Source organism: Boleophthalmus pectinirostris, unplaced genomic scaffold (genome assembly GCF_026225935.1).
Source record: "Boleophthalmus pectinirostris isolate CB_2022bp ecotype Guang Dong unplaced genomic scaffold, ASM2622593v1 HiC_scaffold_20, whole genome shotgun sequence".
NCBI lineage: Eukaryota > Metazoa > Chordata > Actinopteri > Gobiiformes > Gobiidae > Boleophthalmus > Boleophthalmus pectinirostris.
In genome coordinates, this window is record NW_026571153.1 from 11,998,087 (window position 1) to 12,022,285 (window position 24,199).

The 24,199-nt window shown below is 38.5% G+C and overlaps 1 protein-coding gene across 1 annotated transcript in view; it reads right to left on the bottom strand.

Annotated features, from left to right (window-relative positions):
- Positions 1 to 14,124, bottom strand: part of LOC110170748 (zeta-sarcoglycan-like) — a 63,032-nt gene extending 48,908 nt beyond the window's left edge. The window contains exons 1-3 of the mRNA XM_055156823.1: positions 14,105 to 14,124; positions 13,447 to 13,675; positions 2,813 to 2,914 (exon numbers count right to left, since the gene is read on the bottom strand). Coding sequence (XP_055012798.1) covers positions 2,813 to 2,914; positions 13,447 to 13,675; positions 14,105 to 14,124 — 351 coding nt within the window. The remainder of the gene's footprint in view (positions 1 to 2,812; positions 2,915 to 13,446; positions 13,676 to 14,104) is intronic.
- Between the last annotated feature and the right edge of the window lie 10,075 nt (positions 14,125 to 24,199).

Here is a 24,199-nt window from a genome sequence, read left to right on the forward strand (position 1 = left end):
TACCATCAATAAGACAGGCCTGGGGGGACTAAAAAATTCGACATAGTATGATTTGAAAAGTGAACATAGTATGATCTTTGAGTGTTTAAGCTCCTTGACTAAGCTTCCAAAGGAGGAGGTTTATAAGTAAGTGTGGTGAGACTATGAAGGCCAGTAGACACCGGTTAGTGAGCAATATGGCACAATTTAGATAATAGTATGCCAATGGTATGCCAAGGGAAGATGATTGTGTTACTATAACTCCTGTGAGTCAATGTTAAACTGAGAGACGTACGTGAAGGATAAATTACTTAAATTCTATTACAGCTGTGACTGTGACACAGTTTTTTAAAATATGTGATCCGAGATACAGTTCCTTTAATCTCTGGGTGAGAGATGTATAGAAAAATTGGTAATACTGAAAATTATGGAGTTATGGAGGTTTGCTAAATAAGAATATTCAGTGTAGTGCAGTATATGTCTAAAATAATCTTCTGTATAGTAAATAATATTGAAATGCTGTCACCAGGGTAATCCAAAAAGTGGTACTTGACAGTCCTTGATTACTAATGGTTACACAGTGAAGATAAATAAACTACTTGAATAATTTGCTGCCAGGAGAAAAGTGGTCTAAGATGCATAGCGTATGGCAGAGTCTGTGCCAGCCACAGCGTCGTGACATGTATTCCAACTATTTGCTGAATGTCTTTCTGCTCTTCACCCCATTTCACTCTGTCAAATAAAGCCTGTGGATGAAAGTCTGCTGTAAAAATCTTAAAAATAAAGTGTTTGGTTTGGTCCTGGTTTAGTCCTGGATTAGTTCTGCTTACTCCAGTCAAGTTTCTGTTTAACTTGTTCCTGAATTAGCCCTTGTTCAATCCCTTAAGACCTGGCAGACACTTCAGCATCGCAGCCCCTACACTCTACACTCAACCCCTTAGCTTGCTGTTTACAAAAATCCAGTGTCTTTGAATGAACTTTGAGCTCTGGCTACAACATCAAAGACCAAGTGGGCACTCGCTAGTTGTTTCTCTATCCACTGTGGCAAATTTAAGCTACAATCGAGCCAATTTCAATGCACAAAAAGGACAAATTTACACGCTATCCGGTTTGCCGAGCCTGGAATTGCTACTGCGGCATAGCTAATCACTGAAAAGGAGGATGATCCAATTGTGCTAAGGGAAAATTTGGAACAACTTCTGCGGGTCGTGCTGGTTAATCTACTAAACATCAAAGGGGGCGGATTGGGAGGACAGGGTCTGAATGGTAATCCAGAAGGAGAAGTCTACGGAAGTCTCGCTCTGTTCATTTAATATCTGTAAAAAGGTTTAAAAGTGGCAGAGGTGAAAGGAGTTATTACCAATCTCCAGTCGATGGGAGACTTGATAGAGCGCGGTAGGAAGGAGAAGGAAATGAGCTCTCCATCGCGGCTCTGAACTGTACCCGTACTGTAAGGTATAGCTGATAAATTGATTTTAACTTTCGAACTGAATAGGGTGGAGCAATTTTGTAAAAGATTTTGTAATTTTGATTTGATTTGTGATTCAGATGAGAGGAAAGCACAAACATCTTTCTCATCCATAAAAGAGCTTATTTTTGCACATTTTTCCCCAAACAAAACAGTCTGTATTTCTGCTAAAATAGGCAAAAGTACTTCTGTTTGTTTTGATTTGTTTGGGCGCTTCACCTCTGGCTTCCACCCAAACCGCAGTGCTGCTCTGTGATTGGTGTGAACCACTGATGGATGGATTCTTCTGAGTTTGTTGACTCACAGATATTGTGAGAATTCATCTTTCCGCGCAGGTTTATAATAAGTAATGTTTCCCATACACTCTGCTTAGGGATGCACTGATCCAGCTTTTTCAGTTCTGACACTGTGGCTTTAAGTATCTGCTGATAGTCGATATTAAATGATACTAGTGCAGAGACTGAAAACAGCATTTATTAACTAAATATATAAATAAAATAAGACAGTTGTGATCCACATGTGTTATGTACCTGTTAAATATCTCAAGTAACTACACTACAACAAACATTATGAGACTTTTTGGGCCAACTACAACCAGTAAATCGTCTTATTTAGGGATGTAACAATAACCAAAATATCATGATATCGTATCGTCAAAGTTCTCACAATAATATCGTGGACACATCGTGGATCACAATATATCAAATTACAAGTCTCGTTGCTTAAATTAAGAGTTATGGTGCAGCAATAGCTAAAAAAAAAACAAAGAGAGAACTACATAGACCATGATCCTTTGCTCTATTTCAGTGCAGACAACAAGTTCTAAGCACTTTTAAGTCTTAGGTCTTTGGATTAAATCTTGTCAAGGCATTTTCAGAGGAAAAAGTAGCATATTCACAGTTTATTAGCCTCCACAAAATATCACAATAAATATCGTACCGTGAGATGATATGATCGTGTATATCGTGAAAATATCATATCGTGAGACTTGGATATCGTTACACTCCTAGCCTTAATGCATCAGTTTACAGTTTCAACCAGTATCTTAAATGAACTGATATCTGATCCAGCAAATTTTTCAATATCGAAGCCTGATACCAGTATCAGGTCAGTGCATCCCTAATTCTGCTGGTGCACAGATAATCCATATTTGAATGCATTTCTTTATTTAAAATTTGCTTGAGTAAAAATGTGACTTGTGCCTCTAATTCACCTTTAAATAGCTGTTTTAATAAGCACAGTTACTTTGTAGGATATTATGAAAGTTCAATAAGCAAAAAAACAACTTGAAGGTGGAGAAAATTAGACCACCAAACTCTCCTGTATTAAAGGGAAACTGATAGTGATGCCGTCACACACACTTACCCCTCTGGACTGGATCTCATTCACATAAAGAGGAGACAGAAACTCGGATTTCCCCTCCACCCGGATGCCATCCTGGTTCAACTTCAGGCTGCCCATCCCGTCCTGCAACACAAAAACACAAGCACCACATTAACATCAACCTAGACTGAAAATATGTAAGGTGTGACATTTGTTCAGATTTTGATTCATTTAGTATTTTGGGTTTTTTTTTTTGCTTTTCATATTGTAATTTTTTTAGTACATGCTGTAACATTTGATAAAAACTAATACAAGAATCACATGCCTTTCAGAACATGTTTGTAGACGTCTAATTAACAGTGTTTTATTCAGTGACAAAGAATATTATAACTTTGTAGAGGACGTTTTGTTGGCTGTCGTATATCTTGTATCGTTTACTCAACTTTACGGCAATCCAATCAAAATTTATTTGAATTGGCTCAATTATGAAATGGCAAAGGCTGCAATAATTTGTAGTAATAGACTGTCTTCTGTAAACAACACAATATTTTTTTATGTGAAAATCCTGCTATGCACGTAGTTAAAGTATTTCAATAGAGCAGCCAAAAGGAGGACTAAAGGGATAGTGAGGGGAGTGGAGGGGGCGGGTTCTGGAGGTAAAGGAACAGTGTGATTGGTTGAACAATTATCCACTTCTCAAACTGCCCCTGTAGCTAGGTATCTGTAATGAGTCTTGTGTGATGTCACCAACTACTGGAAATTGCAGATGCCACTGAAGGCAGCACACGGGAAGCTGGAAAGTCCCCCTGAATTGTACCCTTTATGAAAGTTAGTTAAGTTATATACATAGAAATATATATATTTTTTTCCATTTTATATATATATTGTATCGTACACACGTAAGTTACAATATATCTCAACACATTTGTTCATACATACAAACAAAACATGCAAAAATGATGTGGTCTCAACCACACACAAATTGAGTAAATACAGTGTGTAAAATTACTCCTGTGGAATAGTCCACCAGTGAGACACACTGCCTCAGAAACTCCTGTCTTCTCAATAAATGTGCCACAACTATTTCAGGATTTTATCTGACATATTTCAATGAAAGACACAGTTAAGACTTTCCTAAAAGTGATTCTGAATGATTTTTTTTAACAAATTCTGTAGCTTTTTAAGTTTCTTATGTTCCGCTGCTTACAAATTATGGCAGCAGGTAAGGAAATAATTAATATTTCTTTCACAATCAACAGTTACAGATGCTATAGGACATGGGGAACAAGAAAAATTATTTAAAATACAATTTCATAGTAAACTTCTGCAAGCAAATGAGGATTATATTGATATTACAGGTTGAAAAAATGTGCGCAGCTTCGGGAAGATCAGTAAAATGACATAAAAAAGACCCGATATTTGGTCTCACTACATTCACATTTCATTTTATTATGATACAGAATGCTGATTTTCTAACTCAATACATCACAATGCATGACACGGCCGACTAAAGGCCGGCGAGAATGAGGAGGGGGACGTTCAAGCCAAGAGAATGGGACGCTCGAGCTGGGACTTTCAAGCCAAGGGGACGTTCAAGCCGGTATTCCAGCACACACTTAGTTTGTAGATGTTTTTAACCAGATTAGATAATACTACTTAAACACCATATACACATTTTTCAAAGTGTAATTAGTGTTTAGTTCCACTTTAATATTATAATTATAACCATGTTCAAAAGATTGTGATTCTTTTATAGGTGATAAGTTCATATTTCAGTCTTCTCCCAAATGTTGGATGTGTTTAAAATGTGCAACCTCAACTAGAAACCCTTGAAAAACCTAAATTGACACTTTAATCTAAAAAAAAAAGAAAAAAAGACCTTATAGAGTGTGAAAAGTATTAGCATTAGCCATAGTGTTCCTCTCTGAGCTGCACATGGTGGCCAGGGCAGCTCTGATTGACGGGAGAGAAGTTGGACATGGCGTAGCGATGACAGACTGACATCCTGCATACGGAGAGGCAGAGAGAGAGGGGAGAGGAGCAGATAATGTGACAGAAGACTGGAATCGAGAACCTATGGAAATTACAAAAGGGAAATAGCTTCATCTAATAGGAAAAAGATGGGTCTGTGTGGGTCGAGTACAGCCGCATTGGCCTGAAAGATGTCTGCTATTCAAATGATATGTAAAATTCAAATCCGTAGGGACTTTCTGAACTCACAGTGAAATTGGGCATTGACTTTTTTTATATAACCGTGCTCACAAGTTATCAGCAGTTTTACATAAGAATTCTGTTAAGGAAAATCTCAAGGTGTGCATATTTTTGCTTATGTAAATACAATTGTGAATTTGAGTGAAAATGTATAGAGTTTGGAACTGCAGGTGACAGTTTTGAGAGACCAAGACGAATACAACTGTTTATAAAGTTTAAAAAGTCACTGACAAATGAATGCAAAGAACAATAACGATTCTAAACTTTCTCAAATAAAATCTGGATATGAAGTTCTTAAAATAAATATAGATGTCAATATACGCATATTAATATTGCAATTAACTGAATTTTGATTGCGATTTCGATTTGTGTGTCAAACCATCTCCAAACTCATACAATCGAGTTGAAACGAAGATATTTTTTATATATATATTTATTTTATTTTTTCAATATAGAGATTGTAGAACAGCTGGATATATAGTTTATTATGGATACATTAATGTTTTTCTATGCCTTATTTCATGTTCAATGTATATTTTATTCATTTTATGTTTTATATATGGCAAAACTGCTCTAAGTTACAATTTGAAAGTTTTGTGTGAATTATCAATAACAAAGTGTGCATCGTGTAATTAAAAATAATCATTTGAATAATCGTGATTTCAGTATTGATTAGAATAATCGTGATAATGAGTTTTTCCATAACCCAGCAGCCCTAGCTCGATATATCCGTTGGGCAGATATTTAAACTTTAATCAGATCTCCAGCATCAGCCGATATTTTGTTTTGGTCGATCTCTTGCATAAAAATAAACACAAAGCTTTATTTTAACAATTTAAAATGAAGAGATAGCTGCACAAAATGTGACCACACAGCTCTGTTAAAGGATTGTGGTTAAAATCGGTCCTACATATCGACCCAAAACTATTGGCAGAGCTTATCAGCCATCGGTTTCTCTCTATTCAGTGAAAAACAAACAAGAACATATCAGTCGATCTCTAACTGATACCAAAAATCATTAAAAACACTCAGAAGGAGGTCCCAGGGAAGACCCAGGACATGCTGGAGGGACTATGTCTCTTGGCTGACCTGGGAACAGAAGTGTGGAAGTTCATGCTCAGACTACTCGCCTCGCTCCAGATAAAGCATAAGAAGACGGATGAATCTTTAAAAGCTTGCTTGGGGCTACTAGGCTAATGACCACAAGACAGATAATTATTTAAAATACATTTCTCAGACTTTATAAACGGCAAAGTTAAATCAAAAACCTTTAGCGGAATTTTTTGTTTTAATTTGGACTGAAAAGGTGGTGTTTTGTCATGTAGATCGTGTTTTGTTCTGAATGTAGTGTTGTAAGTGGTGTTTTGTCATGAACGTGGTCTTGTAGGTGGTGTTTTGTCATGAACGTGGTCTTGTAAGAGGTGTTTTGTCATGAACGTGGTGTTGTAGGTGGTGTTTTGTCATGAACGTGGTCTTGTAGGTGGAGTTTTATCATGAACGTGGTCTTGTAAGAGGTGTTTTGTCATGAATGTGGTTTGTAGGTGTTTTGTCATGAACGTGGTCTTGTAGGTGGAGTTTGTCATGAAGGTCTTGTAGGTGGTGTTTTGTCATGAACGTGGTCTTGTAAGAGGTGTTTTGTTTGTCATGTCATGACGTGGTCTTGTAAGAGGTGTTTTGTCATGAACGTGGTTTTTGTTGTATGAACGTGGTCTTGTAGGTGGTGTTTTGTGAACGTGGTCTTGTAGGTGGAGTTTTGTCATGAACGTGGTCTTGTAGGTGGTGTTTTGTCATGAACGTGGTCTTGTAGGTGGTGTTTTATCATGAACGTGGTCTTGTAAGAGGTGTTTTGTCATGAACGTGGTCTTGTAAGAGGTGTTTTGTCATGAACGTGGTCTTGTAAGAGGTGTTTTGTCATGAACGTGGTCTTGTAAGAGGTCTTTTGTCATGAACATGGTTTGTGAACGTGGTGTTGTAGGTGGTGTTTGTCATGAACGTGGTCTTGTAGGTGGTGTTTTGTTCTGAATGTGGTGCTGTAAGTGGTGTTTTGTCATGAAGGTGGATTTGTAGGTGGTGTTTTGTCATGAACATGGTCTTGTGGGTGGTGTTTTGTCATGAATGTTGTGTTGTTGTTGTGTTGGAAAATCTGGTCCGAAAGTCAAGGCATGCACCTTAATCTCTGTAAAAATGACTGGTCAAATTGTTTCTAAGTGATGGAAGTGAATAACATTACTCAAATATTTCCAAAAAGTAATACAAAAGCTTGTGTCCATGATAGTGAAAGAAAAAGTGAAATATTTAGATCTAATTCATCTTGCAGAGTTAGGTGAGTCTGGCTCTCCTTGGCCGCGGTTGCGCGTCTGGCATCCTGATATGAAATGACCCCAGCTTTTACTATACAATACACTTTTATTTCATTGTTTCAAGAGTCGGACGCAATAGAAAGATCCCATTTAGCTTTCAGGCCGCATTCACTTCAAAGTTCTAAGACTAATGATATCCCTGACCATTTCTTTCATGTTATCCTCTTGTACACTCCAAAGTCTGTGTGATCTATATTGTCTCATTTGTACCTTTTACTCCAATAATCTACTCTAATGCTATGGCTTTCTATATAGAACATCAAACAAGACTTACGCTATGGTACTCTATAGACATCAAAGAAGTCCACTCCATTAGGATTAAAGGCAATATTGCAATACTAATTATGGTATTGACAAGTCCAGTGTAAAGCTTGAAACAATTTAATCAGTTGGCGTAAGCTTCAAACATAATTTTTTTATCGCAATGTCTGCATCTGTGCATCAGGGAAATTATAACTGTGGACAGCATATTGTTCAATTTAAGTCTATTCATTCTTCAGACACAATTTGGGAACAATGCAGTATTTGTTGTAATGTAGGCAATGGTTGAAGTATCAGTCCAGATGGGGAAATGTGTCAGGAGCAGAGGATGAAACCTTTAACCCATCTCCAAATCTTAAAGTTAAACTATGTAGCTTTTCCGGAGGAGAGCCTACCATCGGCATGTGTCCGCGAAGATGGTGTTTGGCATTAAACTTCTCTATCAGGGGAAAGCTGAAGGTCATATCCATGGAGAGGTGAGCTCCTTCACAGTAAGAATGTCTGCTTTCAAGGTATTAGCAGTAAAATATTAAATGCAAGATATTCAGGAAAAAGTTATAAACTCAATATTTGGTCAGGGCGAGAGTTGGAGGATTATCTTAAAGGGACAGTCTGGAATTTTGGTCGCTGTTTTTAGTGGCAGGATAACTATGGCCATTGACATACACTAGCCTAGCACCAGTGACCTCTGCAAATACCAGGACTGGATGGAATATTTAAAAAAGTGTTTCCACACGTCTCCAACACTCTGGCTCACTAGGAAATGAGGTCCTATGTCCAAAATTCCAGACTGTCCCTTTAAGACCAATTTGCAATGATTTTAAATAATACAAACTAGCATTATGTATTGTTTTCAGGTACCTGTTATATATATAGCTTTTGAGGACATTTTCCCCAATAAAAAGATATATATTTTTATTTAAGTGTCTTATATTATGCAAAAATTACTCTTCTAAACTTTAAGCCATATTAGTATGTTGTTAATTCCTTAAAAACAAAGCTGAAGTTGTATTTCGTTTCATTTACGCATGTTTGAGTAACAGTGCATTATTAGGTTGTCTACATCTTCCAAGCTCAGAATCCTCTGTTCCACCTTGTGATGTCATGAAGCAGTAGTTTTCAAGTTAACAGCTCCTTTTACCTTTTGTTCAGTAAAGATGGGAAATTCCAGGGCTGAAATAATAATGATTCTCATGAAGGTGTATTTACACTGGGGAGTAAGGCTGGGTATCATTAAGAAATTGCCGATGTGATACATACCTCGATACAGCGCATTTTCGATTCGATACGATATATTTCAAATCGATTCAATGCGGTTCAATAAAAATAAAGGCTAAATCTTGGCTATGATACTAAAAGTCTTTGTTAAACCACTTCTTGTGCAAAGTGAACATGAAACGCAAACATTTAAATCATAATAAAAGTGAAATTGTCAAATGTGTCGCATAAATGAAATCCTTCCGCTAAACAAGCAACAAAACTTGAGCGCTGTAACAAAATAATTTTGTAAAATATACCAAAAATACTCTTGCCGATATATTGATACAGCAGTCCAAGATATCGATACTATATCATCACATTGAGCAATACAATATATCGATATTGTATGTCGATGTGTCTTCCATTTGAGAGAAGTCAGTGTAAATATACAGGGTTTGTGGGGTAAACATGTGTGAATGAAACAAAACACAACTCCAGGTAGGTTTTTGATGAGGACACAACATTATAACATAAACCCAAAAAAAGCTACGACTAATACTGGGCTTTTAAAATTGTTCATCGCTATGGCAACGGTCCTAATAACTCCAGCTATTTTATCTCTTCTAATCCATAAACTATAAAGCAAAGAACCGCACAACTCTTTAATAGACTTTGACAGCCTATAGGTGGAGCGGAGCCAACCGTGGTCCGGGGAGACACAGAATAACGGGGTACATTTTGTGGCACAACACCAGAGGCACTGATAGCATCTTTACTCCTGACACAGACTGATGGATCCCGGAGAGCAGAGGAGAGATAGTAAGCGTCCGGGGACACATTCGTCAGAGAGAGGGGGGAGCTGCCAGCCGGAGTTTGTTGACAAAGTGCTAAACTGTGTGTATTGTTGTGGAATATGTCACAGAGACTCTCCTTCGCTATAGATAAAGACTTTGGGTGTCATGGCAGCGCGCTAGTTTTCCCTAATTCTTTATCCAAGCTGAGAGAAAGAGAGAGAAACTGAGGGAGAAAGAGAAAGAGACGGGGGTGTAAGAGAGACAGACTCAGAGACAGACTCAGAGACACACAGAGCGAAAGAGAGACATAGCGAAAGAGAGAGAAGGAGAGGGAGAGAGAGGGGGGCGGAGAGAGACAGACAGAGAGAGAGAGAGGGCAAGAGAGAAAGAGAAACTGAGAGAGAGACACAAAGAGAGAGATGAGGGTGAGACAGAGATACAGACAGAAAGAGGGAGAGAGAGACTTTGACTTTTAACAATACATTTATTATATCACTTATGACTTAAAATCTTACAAAAAAGAAAGAGAAACAGAGAGAGGGACTGAGAGAGAGGGAGGAGGGAGAGACAGAGATATAGACAGAAAGAAAGAGAGAGGGAGGAGAGATACAGACAGAAAGAGAGAAAGAAAAAGAGACACTGTGAGAGAGGGAGGAGGGAGATACAGAGAGAGAGAGGGAAAGAGAGGGGGAGGGAGAGAGACAGACAGAGAAAGAGGTAAGAGGGAGAGACAGAGAGGTACAGACAGAAAGAGAGAGAGAGACAGAGAGAGAGGGAGGGAGGAGGGAGAGACAGAGAGAGGGCAAGAGAGAAAGAGAAATAGACAGAGAGAGAGAAGGAGACAGAGAGGGGGAGGAGAGAGAGAGACAGAGTGATATAGCCAGAAAGAGAGAGAGAAAGAAAGAGACAGTGAGAGACGGAGGAGGGAGAAACAGAGAGATGCAGACAGAGAGAAAGAAAGAGTCAGAGAGAGGGAGAGACAGAAAGAGAAATAGAGAGACATAGAGAGGGAGAGAAGGAGTCAGGCAGGGGGAGGAGAGAGAGATAGACAGATCCAGCCAGAAAGAGAGAGAGTCAGAGAGAGAGAGAGAGAGACAGAGAAAGAAGCAGAGAGAGAGAGACAAACAGAGAGAGACAGAGAAAGAGAGGGAGACAGAGAGGGGGTGTAGAGAGAGACAGAGATACAGACAAAAAGAGAGAGAAAGAAAGAGAGAGAGGTAGGAAGGAGATACAGAGAGAGAGAGAGAGAGAAAGAGAGGGGGAAGGAGAGAGAGAGAGAGACAGACAGAGAGAGGGCAAGAGAGAAAGAAAAACAGGTAGAGAGAGAGAGAGAGAGAGAGCGGGAGGGAGGAGGGAGAGACAGAGAGATACAGACAGAAAGTGACAGGGAGATAGAGGGGGGAATAGAGAGAGAGACAGAGAGAGAGATGGAGAGAAGGAGACAGAGAGGGGGAGGGGGGAGAAAAAGAGAGATACACAGAGAGAGAGAGAGAGAAAGTGTGCAGTGAGCGAAATGTTGGGCTACTGTGCACTTCACGCCTTGTGAGTTTGTATTAAGGTCAACCAATTTTGGCTGAGATTAAGAAAATACTTGACCTACATATCGCACATTACTCAAGTGAAGATACACATTTCATACAGATTAAGTTTTTTTTTCAACTACATAATACCACGAATAACAACATTAATGGACCACAAACTGATCCTGAACAGTGTAATAACATGACAACTAACAACAACCCTTAATAACAGAAGTACATGTGATAATAGTTAATAGTTTTGTGTTAAAATTAAATATGTGAGAATAATGTTATTGTAAGTTGTTAAAAGGATTTTGTACTTCTACTAATACATTTTCTTAATTAACTAAAATCAAAATTAGAAAATGTACCACAAATTTATTTTAATCTGAGGCATTCAGTTCACTGTTTTTGAAATATGCTTTACATACACCAATGCTTTTCAACTCAAGTCTTCATCAGGGCAAAGTTATTTTAATTGCTTTCCCAAAATTACTTGAATTGACAAAAGTAATTGTCAAATAAGTTATGAGAATGCTAAAAGGCAATCTATTTTTTTTTTTTTTTTTTGTGAACGTGTCACTTTGTTGACAGAGCTGGTTGAAAGCCATTTTCTTCCTTTGCTTTTTGGGGTTTATTAAAATTGCTGATGTGATTTTTCTGTTTTTTTATGTTGTTTGTTCACTTTGTTTACCCGTGCCGCCCAGTGCCGCCTATACTCCTTTCATGAATAAAAAAATCCTATTAAAACATCCCACATATTTTTTTCGTTCCAGTGCACAAATCCAGCAAAACTAAATGAAATTGGCAATTCAAAGTAAGAGCGAAATTAAAACAGGACTCCCCACTGCGTGATTACAGGGTACGGACTGCAGTTATACTACAATACCATAATGTAATAATAGTCTAAAACCTATAATTAGAATATAATAATTTCTGTTCAGTTAAAAAATGCTAATTTCAAAATGATGAACCTCTACAGGGTTCTCCACCGTCTTCTCTCTATATGTACCAACCAAGTCTTCTACAATGACAGTACAATAATACAAAATTAACAGGGATGTAACAATCACCAAAATATTGTGGTTTTGTATCGTCAAAAGTCTCACAATAATATCGTGGGCTGTCACAATAGATCGAATCACAAGTTGTTTTGCTTAAATACATGGTTTTATAGTAGTAACAGCTTATAAACATAGGGAACTACATATCCCATGATTCATTTCAATGCACACAACATGAAGATATATGTTTTTTACTTGAATTCTTGGCATTATGACAGTAATAATTCACACCAAAATCTTGTCAAGTTATTTTAAAAGCAGAAATGTGTCTTATGTATATTTATATTTGCCACTAAAATATTGCAATAAATATTGTACCATGAGATGCAAAAATTAACATTTATGCTAAATCTTTTATAATGCTTTACTCTTTTACTGCACACACCACATTTATGCATAGAGGGAGAAGCGTCTTGCCCAATGACACAACAGCAGCATTCAATGGTCAAAGTGGAATTTGAAAAGCCATATTCAACTGTACTACATTTTCTAGTGGAGGTTTCTTTACCTTGTCTCCATGAAAATGTTATTGCTTTGCCTTGAATGTTCCACAGTAACAGAGGCGGCACTACCTTTAGGCAAAAGTGGGCAGCTGTTCAGGGCCCCAAACCTGGAGGGGCTCCCAACCAATTGCACCCAGAGTCAATAATGACCGAGGCCTCAGAGCAATTTAATTTTCTCTCAATATGACATTAAAGGACAGTAGTTTACTTTTAAATAATAATCATACGAAAAAAGAAAAAAAAATCATATATAAGAGATGTAAACAAAAATGTAATAATGATAAGAAAAATAAATAAAAAGTAATAATAGTAAGACAAGTTTCCAGTCCACCATAATTCAAATAAATAGAGATATGCATGTCTCAAGAACAATGGAGAAAAACAGACATAAATATATTTAAAAAAATAAATAAATAAATGGTGCATTATAGTGAGGGCCCCAAACTCAAGTTCTCCTAGGGCCCCCAAATTGCAAACTCCACCACTGCACAATAAGGCATTAAATATATACAGTTGGTTTTGTTCATTAGTTTAAAAAAATACCTTGAAAAACCTGCATTCTTACTGTGAGAGAGATCGCCCTATCCACCAATCTGACCAGTAAGCATCACCTGTCTGTTCATTTCATTCATTTAGATCGACTTAATGCCACGTTACAGAACATTTCAGGCACAGCAATAAAATTACGCAGTGCTCCTTTAAAGACCTTGGCATGCTTCACTAGCTAAAAGAAGTGATATGTTTCTTCTTTCTTTGCACTCACCATAGAGAAGTTCATGACCTTGAGGATCCACACGGTGAGCGCCAGGTTGACGATCATAGTGACGAGGAGGAGGAGCAGGAAGAAGTAGAGCCCCCTCTTCCTCCAGCCGTACACCACGCCCGGACCGCCCCCCTCGCAACCGTTCCCCTCACAGCCAGGCCGGGGCAGGTGGAGAGACTGCGATGCCAGGATGTAGTGCTCTTGGGTAATCTGCAAAGCAAACACACCTCTGTCAGTCGGATATTACCTCCTGAATGCCACCGAAAAGTCTCCAGGCTGAAGCACGGAGCGAAGAGAGAGGAGGCTAAATATAGGTAGAACTGGGCAAAATATACTCAAATCATAATTGTTTTCCTTATTTTTTCTTATTATAAACTAAAACACTGCTTCAGTATTAATTTCCTGAATATAAAAAAAAATATATTTTAAATAATTGACATTTAAAATATAAACAATAGACAACATTCTTCCTTCTAAGTCTGAAATCTGCTCCAAACCGCAAACTTTCACTGACATTAAAAAGACTCAAGCTGATTATTGGCAATTAGAAATGACAGAATCTTGATCTCAGTTCAAATTCAGTCAAAACGAGTATCAAAACTGAAAAGAAATCACGTAAATAGGCCATTTCCCGAATAGTTTGAGAATAATCTTGTACTGATCAGAACGAAAGGCCATGTGGTAATATTCAAGAAACAAAAAACAATAAACAGAATAATTTCATTTTGTTATAGATCAAGCCGTTTCCACAGTTTTTAAATAAATTTTGTAAGTGGATCTATTTGCCACAACAAAAGACTAAGGCTGTGTTCATAAATACACAAATCAACTCATCAGCTTTAGTTGGTATACAAAGATTACGTGTATATATGTATGTATACGCACCTTTTCTCCCTGGCATTTGCCTAGAGTTAGGAAGAGACGCCTTTGCACCTTGCTGTTATTATTATTATTATTTTTATTATTATTCTGGTTGATTTGTCTATTGTATGTTTTATTTTACTGTTTAGTACTTTGGAAAGCTTTGGCTGTTTTAAATGTGCTATACAAATAATTTTGACTGGATTTGATTGGATATGTATACGTTTATCTTCAACACACAGGTATAAATGAGAGCTAGAGTTGCTATGAAGAGGCTATTGCTTAAATTTTACTTCTGTAGGCTAACACATAAACTATTTATATTGTCATGTTACCTTATATTGTATAGAAAAAGCTATTTTAGTCGAAAACAGCGTATTAACATGTTTTATAATTTTCACTTTTGTTTTTGATGAGGTCTGAATCTCTCCTCCCTCACTCCCCCTTCAGAGCGCTGTCACAACAATCAGTGTGCGCCCCACTAATGAAACTACTGCACATCACATCAGATTTGTCAAGTTCTTCTGTACAGCCTTATTATGCTTTTGTATATTTATGAAGAACTGAACAATGGACAAAATTTTACAGCTAACCATAAGAAGGGTCCGAAGTGGGTTTGGGAGAAATCGCTAGATTACGCAAACGTGCATGGATGACATCTTAAACCTCTTCAGCTATATTTTTGTTGAAGGAACATTATAACATGAGGTGATTTTGTAGACACCACACTACACAAGACTGAGACCTGCTGCAGATCCAGGACTAGAACTGGAACAAACCACCTATGTTCATATGTTATGGTCATGTCCATCTCTGTTGAACTTCTGGACTGATGTATTTAATATTATGTCACAAATCGTCTCTTTTGTAATTCCTGCTCTGTTTGGTTTTATACTTGAACCCTGTATGCCAAAGTATCATAAAAATGTCATTGCATTTATTACACTCATTGCTTGGCGTTTAGAAACATTCTGTATTTTGTCAACATGGAAAACTTTCAAGAATTCGTGGGTTCAATTTTTTCAGTTTGTTGAGTCTGTTAATTTCCCCTTTGGTCCAGAATGATGTTTTTCACTCTTGTCTTTGATTGATTCCTATCTCACTCTCTCTTTTCAATCTGGTACGTGTTTATTCTGAGTAGGTGACCCGGTAGTTGTTTTGTTTTTTGAGTGTGTGTGTTTTACTCTAGCCTGATTCATCAGACAGTTTCACTTCACAGAAACCTTCTGACCTCGCAGCATTAGAATTCATTTGCTCAACAGTAGGCGGGTACTTTTTTCATTTAACCAATCGCTGCTATTTGGTCGTGACATATGTAATGCACTGCTAACGGGGCTTAACTGGTATATTAAGATTTTCCCAAGTCCCGTAGGAAGAAGGGCAATAACGTCTTTCCCCTTGATAAAATTCACCAAACATTCTCTTTGTGCCAGCTATAAATCCTCAATCTTGGGAATCATTGCCAATACAGAATATATGGTTCTTCTCTGATTGACTGGTGCCCAAACTCGTACTTCCGGGGTTTTTGCGAACCGTCTAGTGTATTCCAATTCCTAATGAAGTTGCTGGAGAGAAATGAAATTGAATGAAGGCAGCCTGGCTAGTTTTACTCAGCTTTTTGTCACTACTATTTAATAACAATTTCAAAATATCAGCATTGTCAGGATAAAATATTTAAATAAAGTTTGGGAAAAAAAAGAATTGGAAAAAAACCAAATCTACAGTTGTACAAGCTTCCAAAATGCATTGTTCAAGTAAATTTACAGCGATTATAGTAATATCTTAACCACACACAGGTACAAATAAGGTCTTGAGTTGGCGCTTTCATAGTTTGCTTTCATGATTCCATATCTGGCTCCGTGGTGAACAGAAGCCGGAGCAGAGTAATCCATCACACAGCGTGTTTAAAGACAAGGGCGTTTGGGTGATGTTATTTTATTAAGTGAGAGATATCACCGCACCCACTAAACAAAAGGTGGTATGTTTCATTTCGCTGTAGAGACTGCCTCATCACTCAAGATCCAGATTCAACCAGGGATCAAGATTACCCTCTGATTACTATATTGAAACCAGGTATAGGTAACACTGTATAATAACTGCACTTTAATTAGCCTCAATAATGAACTAAGGCTTAATTAATTTGTATCTGTCTGCTCACATTTACTGCTACAATACACTTCAATAATCAGGACTAGTTATCGTTATATGGACTATGGAGCTCAACAATTGAACTGAATTGAATTTTTCCAAAAGTCTAAACAAAAAATAATGGAAAATGTACTCTCGAACTAAAGTGAGCAGGGGTGTAGTGGGCGTGGTACACGGGGGTACACCGTCTACCTACTTCTCCCAATGTGAGATATAAAAAAATAACAAATATAAAATAGCTACAACTTAAATGTCAAACCGGAACAATTGGCAACGTTGAAAACAACCTGCAAAGGATCATGATATCTGCAATCTGTCCTATAGTGACCTGAGACAAGAGAGGACCAGGACTGAACCAGGACTGAACCTGGAGAACTAAACCAGAACTGAACTAGGACTAAAGCAGGACTAAAATAGGACTAAACCAGGACTAAACCAGAACTGGATCAGGACTGAGTGTCGTTACGGTCCCAGAGGTGCACCCGTGTAGACTCTCGGGTGACCGTGGGCGAAAGCACTCTCCTCTGCGGGTTTGGGGTTCTCCCTCTCACTGTCAAATCGAAGATTAGTTCTGGTTTAGTCCTGGTTTAGACCTAGTTATACCTGGTTTAGACCTGGTTTAGGCCTGGTTTAAATCTGGTTTAGTCTTAGTTTAGTCCTGGTTTAGTCCTGGTTCAATCCTGGTTTAGACCTGGTTCAGTCTTGGTTCAGTCCTGTTTCAGTCCTGGTTTAGTCCTTCTGGTTCAGTCCTGGTTCACTCCTGGTTTAGTCCTGATTTAATCTTGGTTCAGTCCTGGTTTAGTCCTAGTTCAGTCCTGGTTTAGTCCTTCTGGTTCAGTCCTGGTTCAGTCTTGGTTCAGTCCTGGTTTAGTCCTCCTGGTTCAGTCCTGGTTTAGTCCTGGTTTAATCTTGGTTCAGTCCTGGTTTAGTCCTGGTTTAGACCTGGTTCAGTCTAGGTTTAGACCTGGTTTAGTCTCGGTTTAGTCCTGGTTTAGTCCCGTTTTAGTTCTGGTTCATGTGTTGTAGCATATGATTTATGTTCTGTAGGTGATTATGAATGTCGTTCACCTTTATGATTGTTCATGACGTCACGAATCGCGTACCCCCACTTAAAAAATCTCCACTACACCACTAAAAGCGAGCAGTCAGTGTTGAGCTCAATACAGATTCTAAAACACATGCTAAAAGAGGATTTACAGAGAGCAATATTATTACATTCAAGTAAATACACATACACTTTATCTGTAGATATTATCTCTATGTATTTTTTACCTTAATCTTATATCTTGTTTTCAAAAAATCTATATGAACAAAAGAGACATTGCAGACTAATGGAAAAATAATTGCTGTCCAGTCATCTATAAAAATAACTCGGATGATTTATAAAGCTGGTTACACGTTATGAAAAAGAATTTAAGGATTCCACTGTTGTTTGGTCCTGAAGTCAATAACAGTGAATAATTGTACAATATTGATTTTTCTTCTTACTATAATCGTCCTCTAAAATATAATACTGTGATCCTACTTCTTACTCATCCCTATGAAGACACAACAGTAAGTGCCTCCTGAACACATATTTACTTTCCATTATAACCGGCAGCTTTGTTTATTCTCTGCCTCGAGCCTTGACATTTGTGTGTGTACCTTTGTATAAAATGATTTGTTGAGTTTTAATCACAGGGCACAGCTGTTTTCACTGTTAATTACTTGTTGACATTTTGCACCCTGAATTCTTATACAGTGACAGACTGAGTGACAGCTTCCTGTTTACGGCTCCCCTCCAGCGCCCAGCTCTAAAATACTTACGCCTATCAACCTTCACAATGCAATCAACACACATACATTCAGCTCTTACACTTTCCACTGATACTTGAAGAGACATCATGCTGGGGGTGTTCTACATGTACAGTATTTCTTCAGTTACCATGGTGACACAATGCGCACATTAGCAAACACGGTCAAAAAAAGATTTAAAACTGTCTGAAAACTCAAAATACAAAATGGACTCAAACAACAGGTTTTCAGGAGCCTGTGATTATTGTTACGAGTGTTCACTGTCCTGTTTTGATGTTTTGTCAACAAAAAAGGTGAGACTGCCTGACAAAATGTTGGATAATGTTAGGCTATGTTCAGACTGCAGGGCTTAATGCTCAATTCGGATTTTTTTGTGAAATCCGATGTTTTTCCGAAGTTGTTCACATTTACACTTAAATGTGAATTGTATGTGATCTCAAGTGTGAACTTTAAATGTCCCAAAAGTGTCTCACATGTGCACTGCAGAACACGACAACATCACGTTTACAGAAGTAGACTAAATGCTGGGCTTGTCTCCCAAAATATGGTCCAATTCTTCGTAAACTAGACAGGTTACACGTCCAAGGCACTTTGGTTTTTTGAGTCTTTATCCTCCTTGTATTTGGCTCGCAGGGTCTTTATTTTTCGTTGACACTGGAGCCATGACCACCTGTAGTCACGCTTGGCCATTTCTTTGGCAATCATTTAAAAAAAACGCCTGGTTCCGATAAGACCCCTCCAATTTGGCCTGAATACAGCGATCCCCCCAAATATTAATATACTCGCTAACCTCGCTTTCCTTCCATTGACTAGACTCCGAGCCTGACGTGTAGGTGGGATGAATGCGACCTGGCCGTTCAGACTGAAGTCGCATGTGAAAAGATCGGACATGTATAAGTTTTAGGAGCACATATCCAAGTGACCTGGGTCGCATTTGAAAAAATACGATCTGTGTTGTTCAGACTGTCATTAAAAGATCAGATACAGGTCGCACGGGGCAAAAAATTTTTTTATTTGGGTCACTTCAGTCTATGTTAGCTTGTGAGAGAAATGTTTAAAGGCACAAATCAGCTCTTTATGGTCAGATTGTGTTCAAATAAAGCTCAGATTAAAGTCTAACAGACTCAGACAGAGTAGTGCTTACAGTTAGCATCACCCCCCCAGGGAATGTTGATGCATCAGCTGCAAAGTATGAAAGAAAGCCTGATAGCAAAGGAAAATTATATAAACAAGAGAATGTAAATACGTGAAAGGAAAGATATTTGGTGTATTACAAAACAAGAGCCTATTTTATGTTTGAAATGAAACAGGATGTAACATTATTTCATTTAATACGAGACGTGAAACAATTCCAAAAGTTACACCAGTAAGGAAATAGATACAAAACATAAAGTGATGAATAAACTTGTTTTGAGGTCTGCCAATATAACTTTCAGATTATGTCTATATTCACACAGTCTGAGAGGGCATCAGAACATTATAAAGTTGTCTGTTATTGTCTTGCCTGAATCAGCACTCTATGAAAAGACTGCAGGACGGCAATCAAGCGGAAATTAAAATACGAATGATGAACCCAATTACCCCTCCGAAAAATGAAAATGACCAAATTGCCAAATCTGCCATTACTATTTATTTGGCCAATGATAATGCTCTTGGATGTGCTTCAAATTAGCACTTTGAACTGAATCCTACCATTAATACTTAAAAGTCGGCTATCGGCCTAAATCTTGCCGATATGGGCCGATAGTCTACGTTGGCATATTATACCTCGTTATGAAGCATAGACTCTTTATATTATGTACTTTTAATACAATTTACAGACTGATAAATGTCCTAATTTGTGGTGCCGCATCAGTATTTAGTGTAGAGTAATTTGCCTGTGTATAACGTCTTACTGCCCCTGAACGCACACCTTGAGACACATGCTCTTGTTGACATCAGTGGATTCTGAAGCTGCACTGAGGCGCTGGCTTTAAACGCTCTAGTGTCTGATCCACAATACTGAACAATAAAAGTGAACAGTTTAGGCCAGCAACAAAACTAATGCATGTGTGAGTGCAGAGAAGAGAGGACTGTCCTTTTTACAGAGGACACACACAGTTGCTGTCAACATGCTGCATTATATTCTTTTTATGAACGTTTGGTTTGAGTCAGGATTAATAGGACACTTACTTGTGAAGACTTGTGATCTGAGAGGAGCCTGTGTGAGCAGTGAGTGTTTCAAATGTCTCGGTTTTGAAGGTACTTTTGGTTCTTTGTCATTGGTTAGCGATTCGCTGCTGTAGCTCCCACATATAAACTGTCTGTTTTCTCTGACACTGGCCTAGTGTAAAGTGAGCATCGTGGTTGTGCACACGTTACTGAGCCTGCATTGATGTGTAGATGAGCTGTGAATAAAGGTATGAATGACCCACATTTACACACATAATTAATTACCACGGCGCGCAAGCATTTACAGCTAAAGGTTAATAGCGGTAGTTTTAACTTTGTTTACTGACTAAAATGTCATGCAAAAATGCCATTAGGCCAACCTACTGTCTTTAAATATGATAATAAAGAGGCAAAATAACAATAAATGTGGCCTAAGCAAACCCAACTTAAAATCTGATAGTGTCAAACAAACCTAAGTTTTATAATCAGTCAAAGATTCACACGGATTCACGTGAATTTTGGCATCACTAAATATATCAGCTGTTATATCTCTATCATAACAGCTAAAAAAAATCCATATCAGTCATGTTCTACTTAAAAATGCATAATGTAACCTTTCTAGTACAGTCTGCTACCTGCATGTCACCATGGAGATGTTGATTGGAATGTTAGAAAATATGCCATTTAAGATAAAGTTAGCATCGAACGATCTCTGGCAGCGGCTCACATCATACGCTCCCGTGTCTCTGGACTGCCATTGCGCCACTGGTCTACTTCCAATGCTTCTCTTCCTCTCGATATGTTCAACCTTCCTCCTCCCCTTAAAAAAGCCATTAAAAAGCAATATTTACAAACTTTAAATGAGCACTATTTAGCTTTTCTGTTAGAGCGGGGGTCATCAAACTAAGGCTCACGGCCTGACTCCAGCCCCTCTGCCCCCCACCATTTGACTTGGCCCTATGAGGCAATCCTCAAAAGTTGTCATGGCCTATTTTTTTAAGTACTTTTTGATAAATAATAACACAGCTGCATTTTTCAATAAAAACTCTATTTATATGAAGTATTTGTATTTCTATTAAACAACTATATGATGTATTTACATTTCCCGCCAAATTAGCTGCCGAATTTTCGTCACCTGACAAGCCTGAGATCAAGCAGTGACAGTCAATGCACACGCTGAGTTCTGTAGTGCAGTTAAGGACAGCAAAATGGTAAGTGTTAAAGCACAAAAAGTTGACAGAGAGTGCCAAGTTTTCAAAGAACAGTGGACGACCGATTATTTTTTGTTCAGTGTAAGGGCCGTGCAGTAAAGAAGTAAGAAGAAGTAAAGAAAGTGTGTCATAGAATTCTCTTATACGGCCTACACGACCTTAGCCCCCATCACAATCCGGAGCGATGTGGGAAAAAAGTTTGGTGACCCCTGTGTTAGAGGTTACACCACTGGCTTCTGATGTTGATGATTGCTTTACCTGGAATGTTCCACAGTATGGTATTAGACTTATCAGTCTTGCAATTATTCATTCCAGGTGTCAGAATATACCTTTGCAAACATACATTCTGACCTTGAATAGGGTCGCCTCTCCACAGATCTGACCTCTAACTTGATCTGGAGGTAAACAAGTTTCATGCATAATTTAAGGCAAAGCAATTACATCCCCACGGTGACAAGCGGGTCATAAAACATCCATCAAAAAAGTTATGCGGTGTACCTTTAAGTTCAGACGCCATCATTACTTCCCACACTAATGCAGAATCATATTATGTCAAAGAGTTGGATAACTTCCTCCTGATTTCCCTGGGAGCGCTGCTAATTCATTGTGCTTACTAAAACCCTTTAATTGCACAACATATGCATAGGTAATGGCCACACCTGTGCTTGGTTTTCCCTGCGGAGAAACAAAGGGTACACGCCATGCATTAGTCAAGTGTGAGACCACATGCTTTATTCACACTCATTAGCATACAACAGTGATGACACTTATCGTTAGCCGCTATCTTTGTCAGCGCTAGCAAAGACTCTGGATCTGCGGTGGCTAATTACTTTTCAGTAGAGGTCTAAATGGGTTGACCTGTGTTTTGGGGTGAATGTCTAATTGCAATTTTTCCTGACGAGCATTGCAATGAGGTTAGGTTTATGTTTTAATAGTAGGGTATTGGGGTTAAATGTGTATGTAACTTTTCTGGTAAAAGGTGCTTATATCCATGGAGATGTAGTCGCATTTCCTAGGATGTTGCACAGTATGACAACATTATACTTATTTATAGTTATGCCCCTCTCCAGCTTTTTCTGTTCTGATACTGATGTCGATACTGTGGCTCTAGGTGTTTGCTGATAACTGATATCAGACGAAACCAGGGCAGAGACTAAAAATATTGTTTATTTTCTTTAAACACAAATGGTGTATGGTTAAATATTACCGTATTTTCCACACCACAGGGCGCGCTCATAGGCCTCCAACCCCATCAAAAAATGACTGTGCGCTCCGCAATCCAGAGCGTCCTATACACGAATCCACTCGTGTCCCAGCACGACTTCAGTAAACTACAAAGCCGCACCACCCGCAGCGCACGCAAACACACACGGAGCAGACAGGGGCCGCACAGCGAAAAACACCCGCAGCCACACTCATCACTCCACGCGGACGAGGAACGGAACGGAGGAACAAACTGAAAAAGGGAGTCCAAAGTGCCACTTCTAGACACAACTGAACAACTGAGTCACTGCGATCACACCAACAATCCAGCGGTCCCAGACAGCACCCTCCCTACACGCCACAACTGAACAAAGCTGAGAGTCACCGTGAACGCACCAAACAAAGTCCAACTGAGCCATCGAACTGTTGTGTTTCATTTAAAGTGCGGTTTATTTGTGAGAAAAGTTCAAAAATAGACCATTCAATGACAGTGCGCCTTATAATCCAGAGCGCCCTATAGTGCGGAAAATACGGTATACAAAAGTGTTTTGTAACTGTTATTTATCATTCAAAGTAACTATAGAACAGCTTTGTAAAAATACAAGTTCATTTATATGAGATGCTTTGGACTAGAGGTCTGTGCGACACAGAATTTTCAGTCCACATTGTGCAGTGCCGCGCCCGCAAAGAATTGTAATTTTCATTCCCGCTCCTGCCCGCAAATCCCACAAGATGGGGATGTTCGCTTTCTTAATCTCTATCAAACACAGAGAAGCGGAAAGGAACTGTCTAAAATGTGCACGAGCTTAGACCACATCCGCAAATTTAGACTGCTTAAAATGTTTTTAGTAACGTCAAATAAAATATCCAGCATAAATTATGTATGATAGGCAAACATTTATCATTTGTATGTTTTACTTTACACTCATATTTAGTTTGTGGGACTGCAGTTTATCATCCCACTCGACAGCACCCGCAATGAGCTTTCAAAATGTGTCCCACACCGCACTGTTTTGTGTTGGGTCCCGCAGGAAGTGCAGGGCTCTACTGTGGGCCAACATCGTCCATTAAAAGCATTTTATTACTCCAATTTATAGACCAAAATGAAATATCAATTAAACCGATATCCTGGAACTGATATACGATATTTCAAAAACAGCGTCACCAATATTGTATCGATACATCCCTACATATTTATCTCTGTAGAGACAAGAAGGAGACTCAACTAGGCCGAGCTATGGGTCAGATCTGTAAAGAGGCGTGACATCCTCGCTCACAGTGAGACCATAACATGTCAAGGTAGTTTTGACAAATAAAAACACCTGTAATCAAAGGAATGCAGGACAGATAGACACTTTCTGTCATACGTGAAATACTGTGGAACA